Genomic DNA, 20,153 nt, shown 5'->3' on the forward strand with positions numbered 1-20,153 from the left:
AAGAGACATGACCTACACAGAGACTTGGCTGCGAAGCACCTGCATTTGCATGATCCAAATGAGGCCTTTGTGTCAGGAAATTGTGCAGCTGTGATCAGTGAAGGACAGGAGTGGGCACCAGTGAAGATCTCCTTCTAGAAGGATCACTAGCCAGTGTGGGAGACAGGGTGACCATCATGGTGATTCTTACATTCTTGCTGCTATTGAAAAACCAAGTTAAGAGCCTTGCCAAATGAACTAAACCCCAGGCAGGTCATATCTAGAAATGGAGACTGAAACATCTTCATGTGTAGAAAGCACAAGATTCACGATTCCTGAGAAAACACATCTTTAAATTATTTTTATTACAGTACAGTGACTTCCTGTGCAGATTAAGAGTGAAAAAGAACTAAGGGTGGTAATGGATGCTTTTCCCATTGTCTTTGGCACTCAGATTGTTTGAGAGCAATGGCACTTCAACTTCTTGCATAGAAAAACCCCACTTTCCCAAACTTTGAAATGTTTCTTCTCACCTGTGAGCATTTTGAGCTTTCTGCAGCCTGTGCTCAGGCACATCAGCAAGCTCAGGTATTTCAGAGCAAGAGATTTTATTACTTCATCCCAGAGGCACATTTTAAACCTGTCCTTCACTCAGCCAGCTGGAGGCTGAGGTCTGCCAGGGCTGGGCTGGACGTGCCCAAGGGTACTTCCTTTTACACTGTCGCATCTGTAGTACTCAGAGGAAGCCCTTCCCAGCAGCAAACGCTTGCCATTTACTCACTCCCATTCTCCTGCTTAGCTCCACGGATCCAGCAGATCGTAGTGCTCTGAGCCGTGCCAGGCACGGAGCCTGCCCGTGTCTCATGCTGCACAGCTGGCAGCTTCCCCCGTTCCGTTCCGTTCCGTGCCGCTCCGCTCCTCCCGGCACAACGGGAGCTGGCGCGGCCCGCAGGGCTCCCGCCCGCGGCTCCGGCCCGGCCACAGTGCAGCCTCAGGGCGGGCTGAGAGCTGCGCGTTCTCTGGCATGTGAAGGGGCAGTGAGGAAAAATGCATGCAGTCTTACATAAAATCTTCAGTGAACCCTAAAAAGCGCTCTTATGCACTGACTCCACGGCACTGTACCAGCAGAAATGTTTTCTACTTACCATAGCTAAAATTATTTTGATATTGTTAATAATCCATCATTAATGTTTAGGGACTGGCCACTGCAACCAAATTCACCCTTACCTGTATCAGTAGCACTGTTTAAAAATGCTAGTTATCCTAAAATAGTTAACAATTCTATTCAAAGTACAAAATTAAGCCAAACAAAATTATTTATTTTGGCATTAGATTTATATAGAAACTAACATTTGGCTTCATAATTAAAATAAAAACCTAATGCACTAGAAATGTGCTTCCTCTGTGGGTTAGTAGGAGTGGAAAAGAATATGTATCATTCTGTGTAAGGAATGAATTAAAAATTTCAGGGTTTAGAAGCTGTTCATGCAAGAGCTCATACCCTGAAAATGGAGTCCCATGTCATCAGTGAGCAACTGGAAAAACAGCAACACAAAGGTTATAGACTATGAATTTTTAATCCTGAATAATTTACCTCAAGTTTTGGAAAAGGAAATCTAACTCTCAAAATCTAACTCTCCATTTCTTGTTCATCTTAAGATTTTTTTCTCCTTTCAAGGATAAGTGAATATTCTATGTGATTGCATATCCATTGTATCAGATGACTGTGCAGTGTCTATCATATATCCTTTGTTTGCTCACTGCAGCATCACATCATGAAAGTAGCTCATACCAGGCTCTTGCTTTTTAGTTTTCAAAGTATAAACTCGAGGCAGATGCGTGTCCAGGCCTGCACTGGCTGTGCTGAACTAGCACAGACCCAGGGCAAGGGTCTGAAGTGGTAATGGGATGCAAACTATCCCAGTTGTTGCCTTGAGATTAAAATGCAAGGATTTGTGGATTTCTGCTAACAACTTAATAGGAAACTAAACTGCAAAAAGTAAAAGGATATTTTTAGACCCACTGTTTCATGTAAGAGATTACAGAGAATTTATTCTGGTTGTGAGTCAGGAAGATTGGGCTGCAAGCAAAGCCTTCTTCTGGCAGGTTTGGTGTGTTTATGGGAGCCAAGGAACTGAGCTGGAAATGCCTCCTGTAGCTGGGCAAGGTCCTCACTCAGGGCCACAAACAAGAGTCCCCATGAGGAGAACAAATAGGTCTTTCAGCTTCCAGCAAACAGTGGACAAGTGAGGATTTCTTCTTGCATCTCAAGGAGGCAAGAAAATTATGGGTTCAATCTGGAATATTAATGACTTCCCCAGGTTTCTGCAAATCTGCTCAGCTTTCATTAATCACATCAAATCAAATCAAATCAAATCACTTTTCAGTTACACATTTCTCTTCCATGTAGCTGTGTTCCAAACAACAGCAGCAGGGAAAAAAGCCCTGTAAAAGCAGACTAGTACACACTTGGGGCTCTAAACATGCCTACTAATTTGGGGAAACACAGAAACATTCAGGACCAGGATTTTTGGTAGCTTTACCAGCTATAAAAGAGCTGAGGCACATTTCTGCAACCCTCTTCTCTCTGTTCATGTACGTTGGTTACAATAAACTTGGGGATAATGCTACCAGCTCCTTTAAACTGGCCTGCTTGTTTTTAAGTTTGAAGACAACTATTTTAGAGGGTTTTTAAAGAAATGTTCTTTCTAAAACAAAGAAAATCAGACTTTCAGACTCCTTCCAGACTCCTTTCCTTGTGTTTGATATAAGGTATAAAAAGTTACTTTTTTAATGTTATTTTTGAGGCAGAAAAGAAAATTTACTTAACTGTACAATAAACATTTGAGTTAATTCTCAATTATTGACAAATATACAGGTATGATAGACCATAGAAAACATTAAGTATTTTTTAACACCGTTGTTCTATACATTTAGTAACATTGCTCCCAGCAACAGTAACCCTGCTGTCAGCGCCAAGACACTTGGTTTCAGTTAAAAATTCCCAAAAGTCATGGCAGTGCAGTATGAGCAAGCTACTGATGGGTGACTGGGCAGCTGCTATGAAACCATGAGTGTAAAGGCCCTCTATGAAACTAGGGGGTACTAATGGAAGACAAACAGAAAAAGGGAAGAAAGATTGAATTCCCCTGGCTGCTTAGTGAATCAGGGGACATACACATTGTCACAGCAAACTCAATGTGATCCAACTTTGATGAAATATCAGTTCCCAATACCCTACTAAATTAACAGCTATGATAGGGAACTCTCCTGTATTTAATGTGTACTAAGGGCGTGAAATCAAAAGAATTTAAAATTGGGTGACAGCAAACCAAACTTGTTCAAGTACAAAAGAAAGTATGTCCTCTGAGAGTAACTAGGTGCAACAGTATAAAAGCTTTATATTCAATTTAAAAATGCTATCAATACAGAACAACATTTACTGACATGCCTTTTATTATCTCCTTTAAGAGAGGAAGAAAAATTCTGATACGATTTATATAAAACACTGTGCTTGTCCACTCAAAAATATTAATGTGAAGCAAGACACTTTGCAGGAAGGCGCCATCACAGGAATCTGCTCTATTATTATCATCTTAATAGTCTGCCTCCTATTACTTGCATAACTGACAACTAAGAAACTGTGAATATTTTCATGATAAAGCTAATCAGCTTTGGAATAGCACACTGAAAATCACAGCAATACAATTCTGGCAGACTGTATTTTCAGAGTTCCCTCATAACAGCCATGAGAAGCACTCTCTACAAAGTAAATTTCTGATACAACTAAAAGATTATCCAATTAGCACATTAATTTTTTAGAAGATGAGGTTTTCTGAAAGCAATCTTCCTGTTTTATTTTAAGTAGTATTTGGCTCTTTAAGCATCCTCCTCTTCCCACTTCTTCCTCCTCATTTGTGCCATTTGCTACAAGTCCACTAAATCAATAAAGTCTTTGAGAATTTTCAACTTGGTAGGCGCATTGTTTTTCAGCTCCAACAAGGATGTCAGGAATGCTTTTATGTTATCAACTTCATCATGGTTTTTGCTCCCTTATAGCCCAAATCCCCAAATAAACAGAGTGCTGGGAGACAAAACTGCACAGGTGAGAACATGAAAATCCCTAAGTGAGGGCAACATGTTCAGAGACAGAGTAGGTCATGAAAACACCAGGAGAAACTCTTCAGTTTTGCCAATGTAGCTCTTCTCTTACAGGTGATAATAACAAAATATTCCATTGATTGGGATCTCTTCTCCATAAACATGGTGGTTTTGTCATGACTTGCAAAAATTGAGAAATATGGTCAAATATACAGAGCCTAACATTAGCAGTCAATATATCATTCAAGGTTTTACCAAAGTTTGTCATGTTTAGCCTTCTGCACTTAAATGTAGCTATTTTCAATACGTGCAGTTTCACTCAATTATTTTCTTCAGAAATGACTGTCTGTAGAAACCTGTTGTGGGCAAGTCAGAGTATCAATCTAAAAATACAGTTGGCACCAAGAAACAGTTTTGAAAAAGTTATGGTTACTTCAGTGTCTGGCTCAGCTCTTCAGCCCTTTCCCCCTCAACAGTTTAGTGGTATTCCCAACATTAAAAACCAAGTATGATGACAATTTCAAGTTCCCAACATATCACTTTCAGACAAAACAAGGGGAGAGGTTGAGTTCTACAGGTAACTTTTAATGCAAGTCTTGAAAATTTGAGAAGATTCTGATATTGTTCCCTTCTCGATACATGGGATTGCATTTATTTACATGTATTTTTACCTTATGATCTATGTTCATATTACCTTTCTCATTCTTAAACAACAGCACAAATGGTTTATAGTCATGACACCTCAGAGTAGCCTTGCTTTTCATTTATGCAAAATTAAAAAAAAATTCAGCATAAATACAATTTTAAATTTTCTGAGAAGTCAGGATTTTCTCCTCATTTATTATTAGTTGTGTCTGGCAGAGCACACCAAAGGTGCTGATACTCATGACTAATCTAGATGAAGTTCAAGTTAGCTGACAGGAGGTAATTTTCTTCAGTTCTTCATTTGACTCTTACTCATCCCAGGTATCTCCATATTTATTTACTTTAACTAAAGAAAACAAAAGAAAAACAAAAGTAGTCATGTGATAGTTTAACTGCCAAAGTTTATCATATACAGTGCCAAAAAGTATAATGAAGTGCACTGTCATCTGAAGTGGTGTGTGGGGAGAGAGTCAGTCACAGCACAACAGACATGTAATTAAAGCTACTTTTGAATAAATGGGGAGAAGAGTTTGCTAATCATTTTACCTTAATGAATTAATATTCAATCAGGAGGCCTACTGTGCTAATTCCTGCTCTACAGAATTTGTAATTACTTTAAAACAAATGTAACACGTGAATGAAACAAAGACAATTGGAGGAAACAGGCAAGGAATGTTACAATAAATAATGAGGCCACATAATCTAGTTACATGCACAGTTGGATGTATTCAGGATAGTTAAAAACACATTCAAAGACAAACAAACAGAAATCAGTAATCCCGACTAGGAAACTACACAGCCATTATTATTAGGCAGCTTCCTTTAGCATAGGATTGAATCAGGGAGGAAAAAGCCCAGGGTAGTGGTCTAACGGCTTTGCTCAGAAGTGTGCCACTGTAACCAAACAACAAGCAGAAAGTGAAAACAGGCTCCTTGAAAGTGAGCTGCAAAGTCCTCTGTGATTGACTGCCATCACTGAAAAGGTTAAGAATGGCTCCATTTGATCCAGTAGGAATGCTGACAGTAGTCAGGTACCCCTTTATAAATTCACTTGCAAGTTAATTATTAAGCTCACTGTTTATTACTAACTATGCAGCAGAACAAGTGGAATGGAGGAAAACGCCTGGTCCTTGTCTCTGTGAGCTACCAGCAAACTGAGCATAATGCCCTGACAAATCTCTTTGGAGTGACTGATATTGCAGTGAGACACAATGAGAAGCTCTCTCAAAGCAGGATTTGATTTCCATTTCTATTAACCACGGCAGCTGAACAGGCTGCACTCATTCCCTGGAAAATGGGCCAGTCTAGATCACTATGCAGATGCACGTATTTGTGCTGCTGCAGGGAAGGGAGAAGGCACTGGCAGATGGAAGTTAGGGATTGCTTAAAGCTGGTTCAAACACAGTTTGGTTTCCCTTCTGCCCTTGCAAGGAAGGTTCTATTTGCTAGGGACTCAGAGATAAGAGAATGAACCAAGGGGCAGTGACTCAGAAAGTATGAACAAGCACACAGCAAGTAACATGTCCAGTTTGACACAAGAAGCTAAATTGGATCTTAGTCATCAACATCAGTGTAATCCCTGAACTGCAAATTTAAATGTACTTGCATGTGCAAACCATTCCTGAATTTTTGTATGCCCTCCTTCCTCTTTTTCCCTAAAAATGTGAAGAGATACTTTAAAAAGTCTATTTACAAATCTCACACACTGCTCAGTTTTATTCTCAAAGCCCAAGTACAGCCTTCAAACACAGAACCCAGAAATATAAAAGAAAGAATGCAATATTTGATCAACATTTTATAGAGGTCTTTTACATACCTCAAGTAACTAAAAATAAAGTAAGTTAATAAAGTAAGTTATTCTCATTTCACAGACACATTTGCCATGGAATATGGCAAGGTTTTCAGAATGCTGCTTATCATTTCTTTGTATGGTTCACAAGTGACATTTCTAGGCTTTCTACTTGTAGAGAAGTATCTTGAAAAAGAAACATGGTGTAAACCCATGAAGTGTCAGCTGATGGAATTTAAAAGCAATCTGAAACTGCAGCTTCAGTAATTTTTTCATGTCTCATTTGGCACAGTCACATGATAAGAGAAAGCCTTTTATCCTTGGAATAACAGTTAAAAATCATTATACAAAAATGGTTTATAATTTTTCTTTCAAGACTGCAGATCTGTCCAAAGATAGATGATCTACAGAAAGCAATTCACAAGCATCAAAGACTGACACTCTTAAGCAACAATGTTCCAGAGCTTAGTGTTACTGCTTCAGAATGTTTTGCTTTAATACACTCTTTTACACTTGTTACCACCCATTATGCCTAATAGGAGACAACAGCTGTTCCTAGAAGCCTTGTTGCAACATGGCTGACAAGACTGGGCAGTGCACACAAACCCAAACAATGCAAGGTGACTAGTCCATCAGTATGTTCAAAGGTAAAACTTTCCTCTAGCTACAATTGTTTTTACAGATGCCATATTAAATTTAAAAAGTTCTGGAGCAAGCAATTGAATATGAATTGCTTCTGTGTCTCCTTTTCAAAAAACTGAGTCAAAAAGTTGTCTGAATGGTGTCTTGCTCTTCAAGACACTGCATTCTTATTTTACTCTGTAGAGTTTTCTTTTTCACTGTGAAAACAAATCTCAATATTGCTGCCAAATACCGTTTCCTTCCTCTGGGTTTTAATGTAGAAAATGAACCTCTACAAACAATGCCTCTATAGAAATTCACTAATTCCACATGAAACTATTCATAAAATAAATACCCTCCCCTTCAAACCATCAGCCATGTGCTCTATTTTGAGAGAACAATGCTATCTAAAACACACGCCCCTTTCCCATAGCTCTTTGGTATAGCTCTGAGCTCAGAGAATTCTTTTTTGAAAGAGGTTGCTCAACATACTCAATGAAGCAAAACTTATGAGCTCTTCAGTCTGGCACCAAGCAATATGGCTAGAGAAAATGAATTACAATTTTCTATGGGATTACCAAAATTTTCAAAAAAATAATTAATCTGAAACAGGAAACTACAGACTGTATCTATCACATATGAGATACCTGCAGATACACTAAATATACATTGCTTAAAAAGTATGCAGAATTAAGGTTTGTGTTTGCAGCCATTTTTAACATTATGGCAAATATCTGAATTTTGCAAGTATTTCTGTAAATCAGTGTATTACCTTCCTTAGCTGGTTTTTCCTGTGAAAGCTTGCTTGGAGTTTCTGCCTTTGGTGGTTGCATTACCTCGTATGTCTGTCTGTGTTTATTCCTTAGTTCCTCGTATGTGATGCCTTTTTTTTTACGACTTTCTTCTGGAATTGGAGCAGGTTCTGTACACAAAACAAACAGAAAAATACTAAATATGACATCATAACACACCAAAATTTGGCTTCTAGAATACCAGTTAATTATTGCTCAATCTCAAATTAAAAGGAGCATGACAGCTGGAATTCTAAATACAACAGTGAATATGTATGGTCTTCAAGCAATCCATTCCTTTTATCCTTCTGATTTTGTCAAACTTCTTTGAAACACTGGCTGTTAATTAGTTTTCTTCATTTTACCATAAGAAATTCTAACAACCATGTGGTAGTTGATGGATAAAATAGCTCTGGTCACTTTATCTAAAATTTACAATTATTGTACATTTGAGATATATATGATTTCTGAAGAGAAATCTAAATGAAGCTCAAGGGTTTGCATAAAGGCTTTAAATTTAGCTTTCAAAGAATTAGGACAATATCTATCATATGATGCCTGATAAATATTTGATCCTTTTATCTGTATTTATATTGCAGAATCTTGGTTACTTAATAAAGGTTTTACCAAATATTGATATTTGTGATGAAATGCAGTAACAATTTTCTTGACACATTTATATCTGATATTTTCATATAATTATAACCAAGTTGCATGAAAGGGCTTTTTTAGTGAAATAAAACATTTTTCATAAGTAAGTTGAAAAAATCCAAACTAATTCAAAGTACAAAACCCTGCATTTGACAGTATCTTCTTCCTTTGTGTACCAGAGACACCTGAATTCAGAATCCTGTGTTTAACCTGCAATAGCTGTGGAAGCAGGGGAACAGCTGCATCATACTTGAAAACCATTTTAGTTCTCTGTGAGAAAATCAGACTGCTAGTGGATAGAACACAATATCCATTCAGTTCCCAGGAGACAAAAATTTTGTCCCATTGTGAAAAAATGTTAGAAGTTGTTTAATGTCACGGAGTTACAGCACTATAAAGTGACAGCCCCACACACAGATGGTGGAACTGCAATCACCTTGAAGGGCCAGCAGGCAGTTTGTAGGCTGTGGTTTATTCAGTACAGTGAAGGGATGGCATATTCCTCTTTCCTTCAGTCAAAGAGAACTTTCAGTCAGGCTGAGTTTTTCGTAAGTTTAGTTCCACAAAAGATTGCACTTTGTAAGTTAATTCAGGATCTTTATTTGCAATTAAAACAATTTTCAGCTAGAAAATCCTGAATCTAGTTTACAGTTAGAACACAAAATAAAATTTATATTCATCTTCTGTGTAAAAAAATTCTTGTAATTCTTTCACAGCTCCTTCATTCAAAACCACTACATTTTGCCATGTGTGTTTGCATAGGGTGAGAATACATAGTTTAGCAAGAGCAGTGTCTAAAAGAAAGGCAAGAGTCCTTGCAGTACAAACTGTTAAACACTAAGACCCACCTTGAACAGTGTAGTCAGTAATTCCTGTAGGTGAAGATTCATTCAGAGAAGCACTGAATGGAACAGGCTCATAACTTGAGAGGGCTCTATCTGTTGAGCTGTAATCATCTGAATAGCTAGAAGAAGGTGGGAATCCAGCTCTTGGAGAAGATGACTCAGTAAATGACTGAGAAGGCATGTCTGAAAATTCAGATTTACGACTGGAACGACTGGAAAAGAATAGAACTAAATATTAAATACGAAAATACTGAAGTTAAAAATGGAACTATAAAAATACTTGCAATTCAAGAAAATGTTCTTTCATTTTAAATAGTTTAGTTTCCAACTGAATCATCATCTTAAAAAAATTTTGGGATGTTTTGGGTGTTTTCTTTACTTGCAAAAATTTCTCTCCTTCTTTCCCCACAAAATCTTAGCTCATACCTCCAGAATAGGAGAGAAAAGAGACAAAACATATTGAACTTTACAATAATTGAAGTTACAATCCTTTTTCTCAAGGAATCTTCAGACAAAAACACTCCACATCAGACACAAATAGTACACGGTGTGCCCACATAACTAGTGGTAATATGAACTACAGTGAATTTTAAAAGCCTTTTAGGAAGAATTTGATATTTAAAACCCTTCATCATTAGAAGGTGCTGTAATTGATCAGGGCTGAAGAACAGAAGGAGGACAAACAGCTATCTTAAGAAAATTAAATGATGAAAATTAATCAAGTTGCTGAATTCTTCAAAAATATTATTGAATTTTCTCTTGAGAAAGATGATAATATTATATAAAGAATATTCTGGAAATTGGTGCCAGATATATTAAAGTGTTCACTATATTCTTAGACAAGCCACTACACAATACGCCCCTCTATCAGGAATGCCACCACTAGAATGCCACTAGAACATCTCTAGAGTATTTATTAATTCTTGACTTTTAATTTCTGCTTAGCTGTGCTTTTAGTTTCCTATGAAAAACATTTGCAATTAGTCTTAATTTAATTCTCATAATAAACATACAGAACAAAGCCACTTTATTGTCTCAATTATATTTTTAAAATACATGCAAACACAGCTTTAAAAAACTACCTAATCTTTTAGCTCCCTATCAGTTTTTAACTCGTAGTATATTTTGGTAAATCAAATCACCAAAATACATGAATTAGTAGACATACAATGCTCAGGAAAGTGTAATGATTTCTGTTGCCGGGTTAAAAGAGCGTGTGTGGATAATAATGCAATTGAAATGAATTGAAATTATTTATTCAACCAACGAAAAGGAATTTATCACTTAGGAAATAAAATTTTACAGATACAAATGGGCCATTAACGGTAGAAGGAATTTATTGGTGTGGCAGATGATGGTACTTAAACAAGTTCTCATGTAAACACAATTAATGAGCATGACAATTTCATATTAGAAATTGGAGGGGGGTGAAGGGACAAGTCCAACTCCAATTCAGCTGATTCTATACAGTAAGTGTATGAAGTGGTAATGCCTGAAATTGTTTGATGTCATAAAACCATAAACATTTCAGAATAAAGGTAAATTTTGCAGACAAAATAAAAACTGTCATAAATCTGAATTTATAGTGTATTTAAGAATTTAAGCCAATCCTTTATAAACATTTAACAAATCTCAGCACATACACAGGAGGACTACTACTCACTATCCAAACACTATCCTCCCAGTTTTGAATCAAGGGTTTAAGTGACATATTCTGAAAGCAGCTTGCAATTAAAAACCAGTTGAAGTAGAAAACATTCTGGAAGAAAACAGGAAATAGTTTTCAGAACCTGATGAGTTTCTCATATGTACAGCATAATGGTGTTACAGATGTAAAGGATTTAAACAAACAGCAGTAAGTTTGACCACCATGCTTCTTCCTGCACTGATATTGTTTACTAAGCTCTTTCCTTTGATAAACACTGAAATCATTTCCACCCTTTTCCTACTTCAATCAAACTAAACTATGGGAAAAACTTCCAGAATGTAACACTATTTTATTTCAGTTAATTTAGCTTACTTCTAAACTAAGGAGACAACTTGTGCTGTCACACTTCTCTAAGCAAATTCCATGAGAAACACTCTCAATTTTACAAGGAATACAGTTTGCTAAGCAAAGTGTTTATTTTTCTACTCCTCAAAGTGATCAGTTGATGTAAAGAGCTCAAAATATGTATTTTATAGCTTGCCAACTGATACAAATACAGATTTCTGAAAGTGGTAGATTTGAGATAATGGGTAATGAGGGAAGGTGCAGCTCAGAAGGTGTTGGAAAGCTGCAAAAGTAGTATTAATCTGTTAGTGTTTAAAATACCCTATTCAGAATATGTTTTAAATTTAAGAGATAATTAAATTCTTACTTAGGTGAACTATGTCTCTGAGCTTGTCGTAGAACATCTCCTATTGGGGAATCCTTCAGTTTCTTAAATTTCTCGCTACAGATTGGCAAGTAGGATATCTTTCCAGCCAGGTATCCACACATTCCAGCAACTTTTTAAAAAGAAAAAAAGATGGGTTTATATGCTGCACTATAATATCCAACATTGTTTTAAAACAATAATTTCAAATAAATAATGTAGTATCTTGAATAAAAGAAAGAAAACCAGTTTAGATCTAAACCAAAACCATGCAGTAATCATCTCTGCTTCTTCTGCAGACAAAGGGTACTAAAACCAATGCAACAGCTGAACAGAGACATAAAGCAATGATTTAAACATGTTGTGAGCATTAGATGATTTCAGCTAGTACGTGGTGAATGAAAGGTGGCAAAAAAAAAAATTAAATTGCATCTTTTTTTCCCAAGATCCAGAAATCAAAATAAACTATCAAAGATGATAAACCAATCAGAAATAAATACAGGCAGTAAATTCTGCTAATTTAGTCCATCAGAACAGTCAGATCCTGAAAAGGCTTTACCAGTATGAAGAGATGTCTAAATCAACTTAGCAGTAGGCTCATTTTCTGTAAAGGATTCTGTGATTTGGCTGCCAGGGGGCAAACAACTGAATTAGGTGAACCCTTGTAATCACTAAGCAAATGGTTTCAATTTAGTGTATGAGCTACTTGCACCTGCTGCAAAGGACATAAGAATAAATTACCAATATAGGTCTTTCTGGCTTAAAACTTATGATTTCCATCAACTGGCTTCTTCAAGTTTTATGAGTGGGTCAATGGTGCATGAAGGATTCCGTGGGAATTAACAGTTTTCTTGTTGATTTTGTAGGAGAAAATAGACCAGACTCTTCTTTCATGTGCAATGAGTATGCCCTAAATATGAAGACTAAGAGTCTCAATTATCTTTAAGTCAGAAAAGACTTAATTATCAGTAATGTTAATCCTCTGCAATTCTCAGCTGTAGATTACATTGCCTGGGAACCAATATAAAGGGGATTTTACCCTAGCCTGCTTTGCTGATACTGAAATTTTGATTCCTGTTCTAATGTCTTATTTTCAAAAGAAGGGTAAAAGTCCTTTTCCAAGGGAATAGAGAAGAACAGCCACAACTACGAGTGACATTTACAAATGAGGAATGTAAGGGTTCTGCTGCTTAGTGGGTTACAAAAACCCAAACACCTCATATACAATAAATATGTGCAAAGAGAAAAATTACAAGCCCTTAGATTGGCCTAAGAAGAATTTAAACTAAATATTTAGCAAAATAAAGCTTAACAGAAAAGATGATTATTCTTTTGCAAAAATTAGGAAGAGAAAGTCTCTTATTCTTGAGGCCTTCTAGTAAAGAAAAGGGGAAGTATCTCTCTGGAAGATGTTTCACTCAAAGCAATTATTGGCCAAAGTATTTGATTTATTTTATTACAGAACTAAGAGACAGATGATCCACATTTTTAGATTTATCTATTTTATTACATTTTTAGATTTGATTGATTTTATTACAGAACTAAGAGCCAGATGATCCACAAGTTAGCACAGTAAATGAGGTATTGTTCTTTGCTTCTACATTCACTGTGACAAGATCTTAGAGAAGCTGATTAGATATGGCCAGGTCCTACTGCAGACTGACATGAAGTACACAGAGGCATTGGAATCTTCCCCTTCTTTCTCAAAGACAGAGAGGGCCAATAGCTCACTGCTCTGTTGAAGAGGATGCTCTCCATGTAGTGAATCAGCCATGGCTAACTAGAAGTTTCAGTAAATTGTTGAGAGTACCTAAAAAACCACTGAGAAAAGTATAGTAATTCCTAGAGGCAGAACATCCTGGCCAGCCCAGCTATACCTTATTTTTCCCTCTGATTTCAATAAATTAGTTCTATTAAATAAGAAGAATGTGGCCCTTATGTGTAGGAGTGATTGGGGAAATAGCCGTTCTATTATTTATTAGAAATGTTTGTGCTACACCATTGTTTGGTGTTCAAAGAAAGTAACCAGAATTTAGCATAAACAACTGGAGCCCTAGTCTCTCACATTCATTTATCTGCTTAAACAACACTTCCTTGACCACAAGTCATGGGGTTTACCCTCTTCCCACTGAAATAAACTAGCTGTATCTGCACAGATTGGCAAGATGGCAACTTCCTGTTTTACTGTCCTGTATAACATTGAAAAGGCTAATTTATTAAGTTAATAAATTATTTTTGCTTATACTTCGTCCAAAAATCATTCACATGAAATTGCTTTTTTCCTACAATTGTATATACATAATGTCCAGGAAAAAAAAAGTAATTAAAATAGCCTGAATGGGATACATGAGATACATGAATAAAGACCTTCAAATTCGGAAGGGAGGGGTGGGTGTATTCTGGCAATGTAATTTAAAGCAAGGTTGCACAGTATCTATTCACAACGTTTTTATCTTAAATGATTATGTTACACTTACCAAGCAATTTTATACAAACCTTATAAACAAAAGTTGTGCAAAATGTGCAGTACAAATTCAGACAGTGAATAAATCACTGAATCATAAAATTGTTTGGGTTGCAAATGGACCTTAAAGATCATCTAGTTCCAGCCCTGCTGCCATGAGTAGGGAAGCCCCTCACTAAACCTGGTTGTTCAGGACCTCATCCAACCTGCCCTTGAACACTTCCAGGAATGAGGCATCCACAACTACTCTGGGCAACCTGTCCAGTGCCTCACCACCCTCAGTAAAGGATTTCTTTCTAACATCTAATCTAAATCTCTCCTCTTTTAGTTTAAAACCATTGGTCACACTGGCCATTAGGAAAAGGTTCTTCACTTTGGGTTGTCAGGCACTGGAACAGGCTCCCCAAGGAAGCAGACACAGCACCAAGCCTGTTAGGGTTCGAGGAGCATCTAGAAAATACTCTCAGTCACATGGTGTAGTTTTAAGTTGTTCTGTCAGGAGCAGGGAGTTCGGACTCTGGTCCTTACGTGTCCCTGCCAACTTGAGTCACAGTGAATTGGCCAGCCCCAGGGGAATTACATCTGCATAAGAGTCCAGAACTTACAGCATGAATAGAAGCTGAATTTACATATAGCTTTATAGCTTTTACTTACATGCAACTTTAATAAAAGAGCCAAATCTTGAGGTATCTCTTAGAACACCTGAAAATGAGGATGAAATCAGCTATTAAGATAGGATATATGATATTACATAAGATATATGTAATCAGATATCAAGAATTAACTTGAAAAACCTCAAATGTAGTTATGTTTGTAGAAGCAGGTTACTCTTTTACACTTCACATTAAAGAAAATTTTAAAAAAACCTCCTAATATCTGAATTCCCCATAAAATTAAAAAAAATCTAGGAATTATCTCTTTAATCATATTTAATCGTTTAATAAATGATTAAATTTAGTCAAATTTAATCATTTATTAACACACTAAGAACATACTATTTCATAATCAGTGAGATACTGCACTTCTCACACAATGTAAAACATATATGAACTCGATTTTAAGTTCAGCTCCTTCTTTATATTGAGGAATGCAAATCATGTAGCTGCAGAGTCTGAACTTCTTTTATTTGCAAGTAGATTGGACATTATACTATCATAATAACTTTCCTAACAGCAGAAAGATATTTCAACTGAGCAAACTGAAATGAAACTGAAGTATTTTTATGCTTTACCTTTTCTAATTAAGAAACTAGTACCAAGCATGCTCACTGCAGCCAAAGGAAAAGCTGTGAAGAAGAAAAAAAGCTGCTTAAAATACAATTTTTAATATTTTCTACCACATTTAACAAATATGCAATAAAATGAGAGTTGCTATGCCTTCCAAAGCTCATTTGTTTAAGGATATAGATATATAAAATTAACAAAATGTATATAAATTATCAAACATTGTCAATTCCAGTTTTTAAGACCTACTACAAATTATGTCGTACAAGTTAATGAGTCATCCTGCCTGCATTATCCTTCATGCTTCCTAAAATACAAAAGCCACTGTCAGATGGAATAAACTCTCCAGACAAGACTCCAGGTCTAGCTACAACTGCTACAAGGTGCAGACAGGCATACACAGTTCTTCACAACAGAAGGAAGTTACATAGAGGCCAGTGCTTCTAAAAACTGTTGATAATCTAAACTCTTGATGTTTTAAGATAAGAATTTTGGAAAAAGTTTAACTCCTATAGAGCTACAGCTCCCCCAGCTACAACCTGAGGTTAGGGTCAGAAATGCAGAGAAAACAACATTCTGGAAGACTATCACTGCCTACCACAACCAACCTAACAGTTCATGTCAATTTTTATTATATTGAAAGACTTTATGTGGCAAGAAGCATTTGGAGATCGCAAAAAACAAAATGAATGCTTCTTTCAAGCAATGATGATTATTTTACTGGGAAGATTACTGTGCAGCTACTGACCACTGCACAAGATACAGTGACAATGAAGTAAAAAACACAACAGAAGGCTAAAGTTATTTACATTAAAGATTTAAATATGCCATAGAGAAATTTAATTTCATGCAAGTCTGAAAATGTAGATGCTACAAAAAGGCTCAGTGACTTCTAGGAGAGAAATTTTTGCAACAGCACTAGATGGCTGAAGTATTTTGATGCACACAATTTGTTAATTAACTTCATATGTGAAGAAAAATTTGCATTTCTGGAGAGCAAAGTATTAAAGAATACCTTGCAAATAAACATCTAATTCCCTCAAAAATTCTGACAGGTCTAAACTAGGCAAGGAGTCCAACCAGCATCTATCTCAGGGTAAATGTGACTGAATATCGCTTGTAAGAAGAACTATTGGTTCCTTGGTTCAAAGTAGGATTACAGAAAAACTTCAGAAGAGAAAATTAAAACTCCCAACCTATTAGATATTAAAAATCTGATGCTTTTAGAGATTCCAGACCTAGATTTTCAAAAATTTACTGTTCTACATTTTCTCAGATATAAAACAACAGCACAGATTTGAAGCTAGATTGTAAAAGAAAAACAAAAGCAAACAAAGCCAACAACAAAACAAAACAAACAAAAATCCCCCAACAAAACAAGGGAAGGAAGGATGTATAAAGAAAAATGCGTTCAAATATTATTACAGAAGATTTCAGTCTAACCCTTAGAAGTCTGAAATTATTTATAGACCTAAGAGAAACATTCCAGATATCAAAACCAGGCTATACTAGTATGTGAGGATATAAGTGAGCTGAAATGGTACCTAAAAAAGTTTTATCAGTATGATTTGATTTTGTTAGTTAGCATGATTAGAAGGGCACAGGATAAAGTTGAAGCCTGTAGTGTGAATTTTTAAGAGGGTAAGAATTTATACGATAATGTGATTACAAACTAGTAACTGCAATAAATCACATATTAAACTGAATTGTGAAATGACTAGCGGCAGAAGCTGTCAAGAGAAATTATGACAAAACAGATGGTTTATAAGAATGAGTAAAATTTGCTACAGCTTGAAATTTGAATAAACAAACTGAAAACACACAAATTTATAGTAACCTCAGTGAATAACAAAAGCTGACATAATACAAAGTGAGGACTTCAGGGCAGTCACACAAGCACCCTCTTGCAAAGGGGAGTTCAAGCAGTATGCATTTAATACAGTGAATACAACAGTCTGGTACATATATGCAGAACAGGGAAACAAAGACAGGAGACCTAGAAAACAGTGATGGACTTTAGGCTCTCCCAGCGAGATAACAGCACAGTACACAACCCCTGAAAAAAAAAATCTGTTACTGCTGTAGCTCCCTAAAGAGAAATTACTCAAGAAACTAACTTAAGGCTTTCAAGTAATACCTACATATTGTTTCTTCAGGGACTATATAAAGATGCACACACAGGGCAATGAGCTACATTGCCAAGCAGCAGAACAGCTCAGGAACAAACAACTCTCTCTCCTCTTTGTCTTCCAGAAGAGAGATTATAAATAAACCACAACCATCATGGTACCACTAGTGGACCTGCGTCTTTCACTTATAAAATTATACAGAAAATGTACATTTTAGAAAATATGCTGAAGATTTCCAAGTATTTGTATAAAAGTGGATGAGGAGAATGCCAAACCAATGGAGAAAGACAAAGAGAACTTTGAATCATTAATTCAAAATCACAACGCCTTAGGAGCTGTCCCTGAAAGTACTGGCTTCCATGAGAAATCAGAGCCCCAGTGTGCTAAAATTAGCAAATCAGCTGCTAAATTCTACATCTGTCCTGGTTTTTGCCAAGCCACCTATCAGCATCAGTAACCTACTAGTGTGTGATAAAACAGCAGGTAACAATCACATCAGGTCTTTTCAAACCTCGAGACCAGAAGTACAAAAATCAAGCATGCCTTGAACCTTAGGGTTACAGAAACTATGCAGAGACACGGCAATTTTCTCCAAAAGCTGAACAGAGTGACTACTTATATACTGTTCTCTTCACAAGTCTCTATAAAGATGAAAGCCAATGGTTATAAGTTATTTTATTCTTGCATGTTAAAGATAACAATAAAAATTGAAAATAAAAATGCAGAAATAACACAAGAAAGAAAATCCAGTAATATAAATGAGACTCAGTAATTAAATCTATTTTCAGACTTTTAATACTTAAAATATTAAGATATCTTGTTATAAGGCATGCAACTTAGAAATTATTTTGCACCTTTACAAAACTGCTGCAAACTCTTAGTAAATACTACACGGATCAGCATTTGCTGGGACACAGTTCTAGTACACATGAAGCTCATTAATGCTCTGTTGTGCTATATTGACCCGGGCCCTCTGTAATGCCTCAGGCAACAAACTAAGGGTGGAAAGAAAGCAACCAAGTTTACCAGCAAAGGGAGCTTACCTCTATAGCGAAAACTCTCTTCAGCACATTCCTTGAGGAGTCTTCTTTCTTCCTCTGTTGGAACATAGGGCTTTGGTACTTCCCTCTTTCATTAGTGAAATAAATTAGAAAAGAATGGACAAAACAGTTTAGGGGCATTTTTCAATCAAAGAACGTAATGTCTAACTTTCACACCTTGTAGTTTCTATACTTTCACCCAGTTAAGAAATCAGTGCCTTTTGTCCATAAATGTCACATGAAATACATAATTTTTAAAAATCCAGTGCTTCTAAAAATTACATGAGAGAGCAGGAAATACTTAGTGCATAGTCAGAACCCAACTCAGCTCAGTCCTTTACTTTAGAAAAGCCTGCTTTGGTCCCTCCAACCAGCCTTCCAAATAGCTGACATCTGACAGATCATTAAGCCTTTTTGAAGTATTTCTCAGGGTTTCAAAGACGACAGGGTGTGTTGTTGGCTCACAGGGATGTAATTCAGCGAGAGCTGACCAGCTGCTTCACCAGCGTGTGCGAGGTTTGTGCGGTGGTGCTGACCCTGTCCCGCCATGGGAAGGCCATTGGCACCAGGGGAACCGAGAATCACAGAATCAATTGGGTTGGAAAAGACTTCTGAGGTCATCTAGGACTGAACACCACTTTGTCAACCGGACAGCGGCGCTAAGTGCCATGTCCAGTCTTTCCTTAAACACCACTAGGGACGGTGTCTCCAGAACCCGCCATTCCAATATCTAATGGCCCTTCCTGTGAAGAAATTCCATCTAATGTCTAATCTAAATCTACCCCGGTGCAGCTTAATACGATGCTCTTTTGCATCGTATTGGTTGCCTGGGAGAAGAGGCTGATCCCCACCTGGTTACAACCTCCTTTCAGCCAGTTGTAGACAGTGATAAGGTCGCCCTGAGCCTCCTTTTCTCCAGGATAAACAACCCCAGCTCCCACAGCCACTCCTCATAAGACTTGTACTCCAGACTCCTCACGAGTTGCCCTTCTCTGGACACGCTCCAGCACTTCAGTGCCCTTCCTGAACTGAGTGGCCCAGATCTGAACGCAATACTTGAGGTGTGGCCTCACCAGTGCCGACGAGAGTGGGATAGTGACTTCCCTGGTCCTGCAGGCCACACTATTCTTGATTCAGACCAAGATGCCACTGGTACCTGAGGACATCGTTGGCTCACGGTCACACGTGAACACCTCCTCACCTCCTGCCAGGACCCCCGCTCGGCCCCCGAGAGGCCTCAAGGGCACCGGCCCCGCGTGGAGCTCAGAGCAGGGGCGGCCGAGCGGCTGACAGGAATCCCTTTTCCCTGGCCCGAGCCCTCCGCCTCGCCGCCCCCAGCCCCGCCAGGTATCCCCACGGCAGCGACGCCGAGCCAGCGCAGTTACCTCGGCCGTGTCGCCGCCGGGGCCGGGTCCCTGCCCGGCCTCCATGGCCGCAGTGACCCGGAAGTGCGCGCGGCGCACGCAGGGCGCGGTGCGCGTGCGCGCAGCCGGCAGTCCCGCAGGCGGGGCGGGCTTG

The 20,153-nt window shown here is 37.6% G+C and overlaps 1 protein-coding gene across 1 annotated transcript; it reads right to left on the minus strand.

Moving 5' to 3' along the window:
• Positions 1-4,644: 4,644 nt before the first annotated feature.
• Positions 4,645-20,128, minus strand: OCIAD1 (OCIA domain containing 1). The gene is made up of 8 exons (XM_059844875.1): positions 20,021-20,128; positions 18,639-18,723; positions 15,475-15,528; positions 14,898-14,945; positions 11,783-11,912; positions 9,426-9,634; positions 7,908-8,057; positions 4,645-5,071 (listed from the first exon to the last, which is right to left on the minus strand). The coding sequence occupies exons 1-8, from the start codon at positions 20,063-20,065 to the stop codon at positions 5,034-5,036; spliced, it is 759 nt and encodes a 252-aa protein (XP_059700858.1). The 5' UTR covers positions 20,066-20,128; the 3' UTR covers positions 4,645-5,033.
• Between the last annotated feature and the right edge of the window lie 25 nt (positions 20,129-20,153).

Source organism: Haemorhous mexicanus, chromosome 4 (genome assembly GCF_027477595.1).
Source record: "Haemorhous mexicanus isolate bHaeMex1 chromosome 4, bHaeMex1.pri, whole genome shotgun sequence".
Classification (NCBI taxonomy): domain Eukaryota; kingdom Metazoa; phylum Chordata; class Aves; order Passeriformes; family Fringillidae; genus Haemorhous; species Haemorhous mexicanus.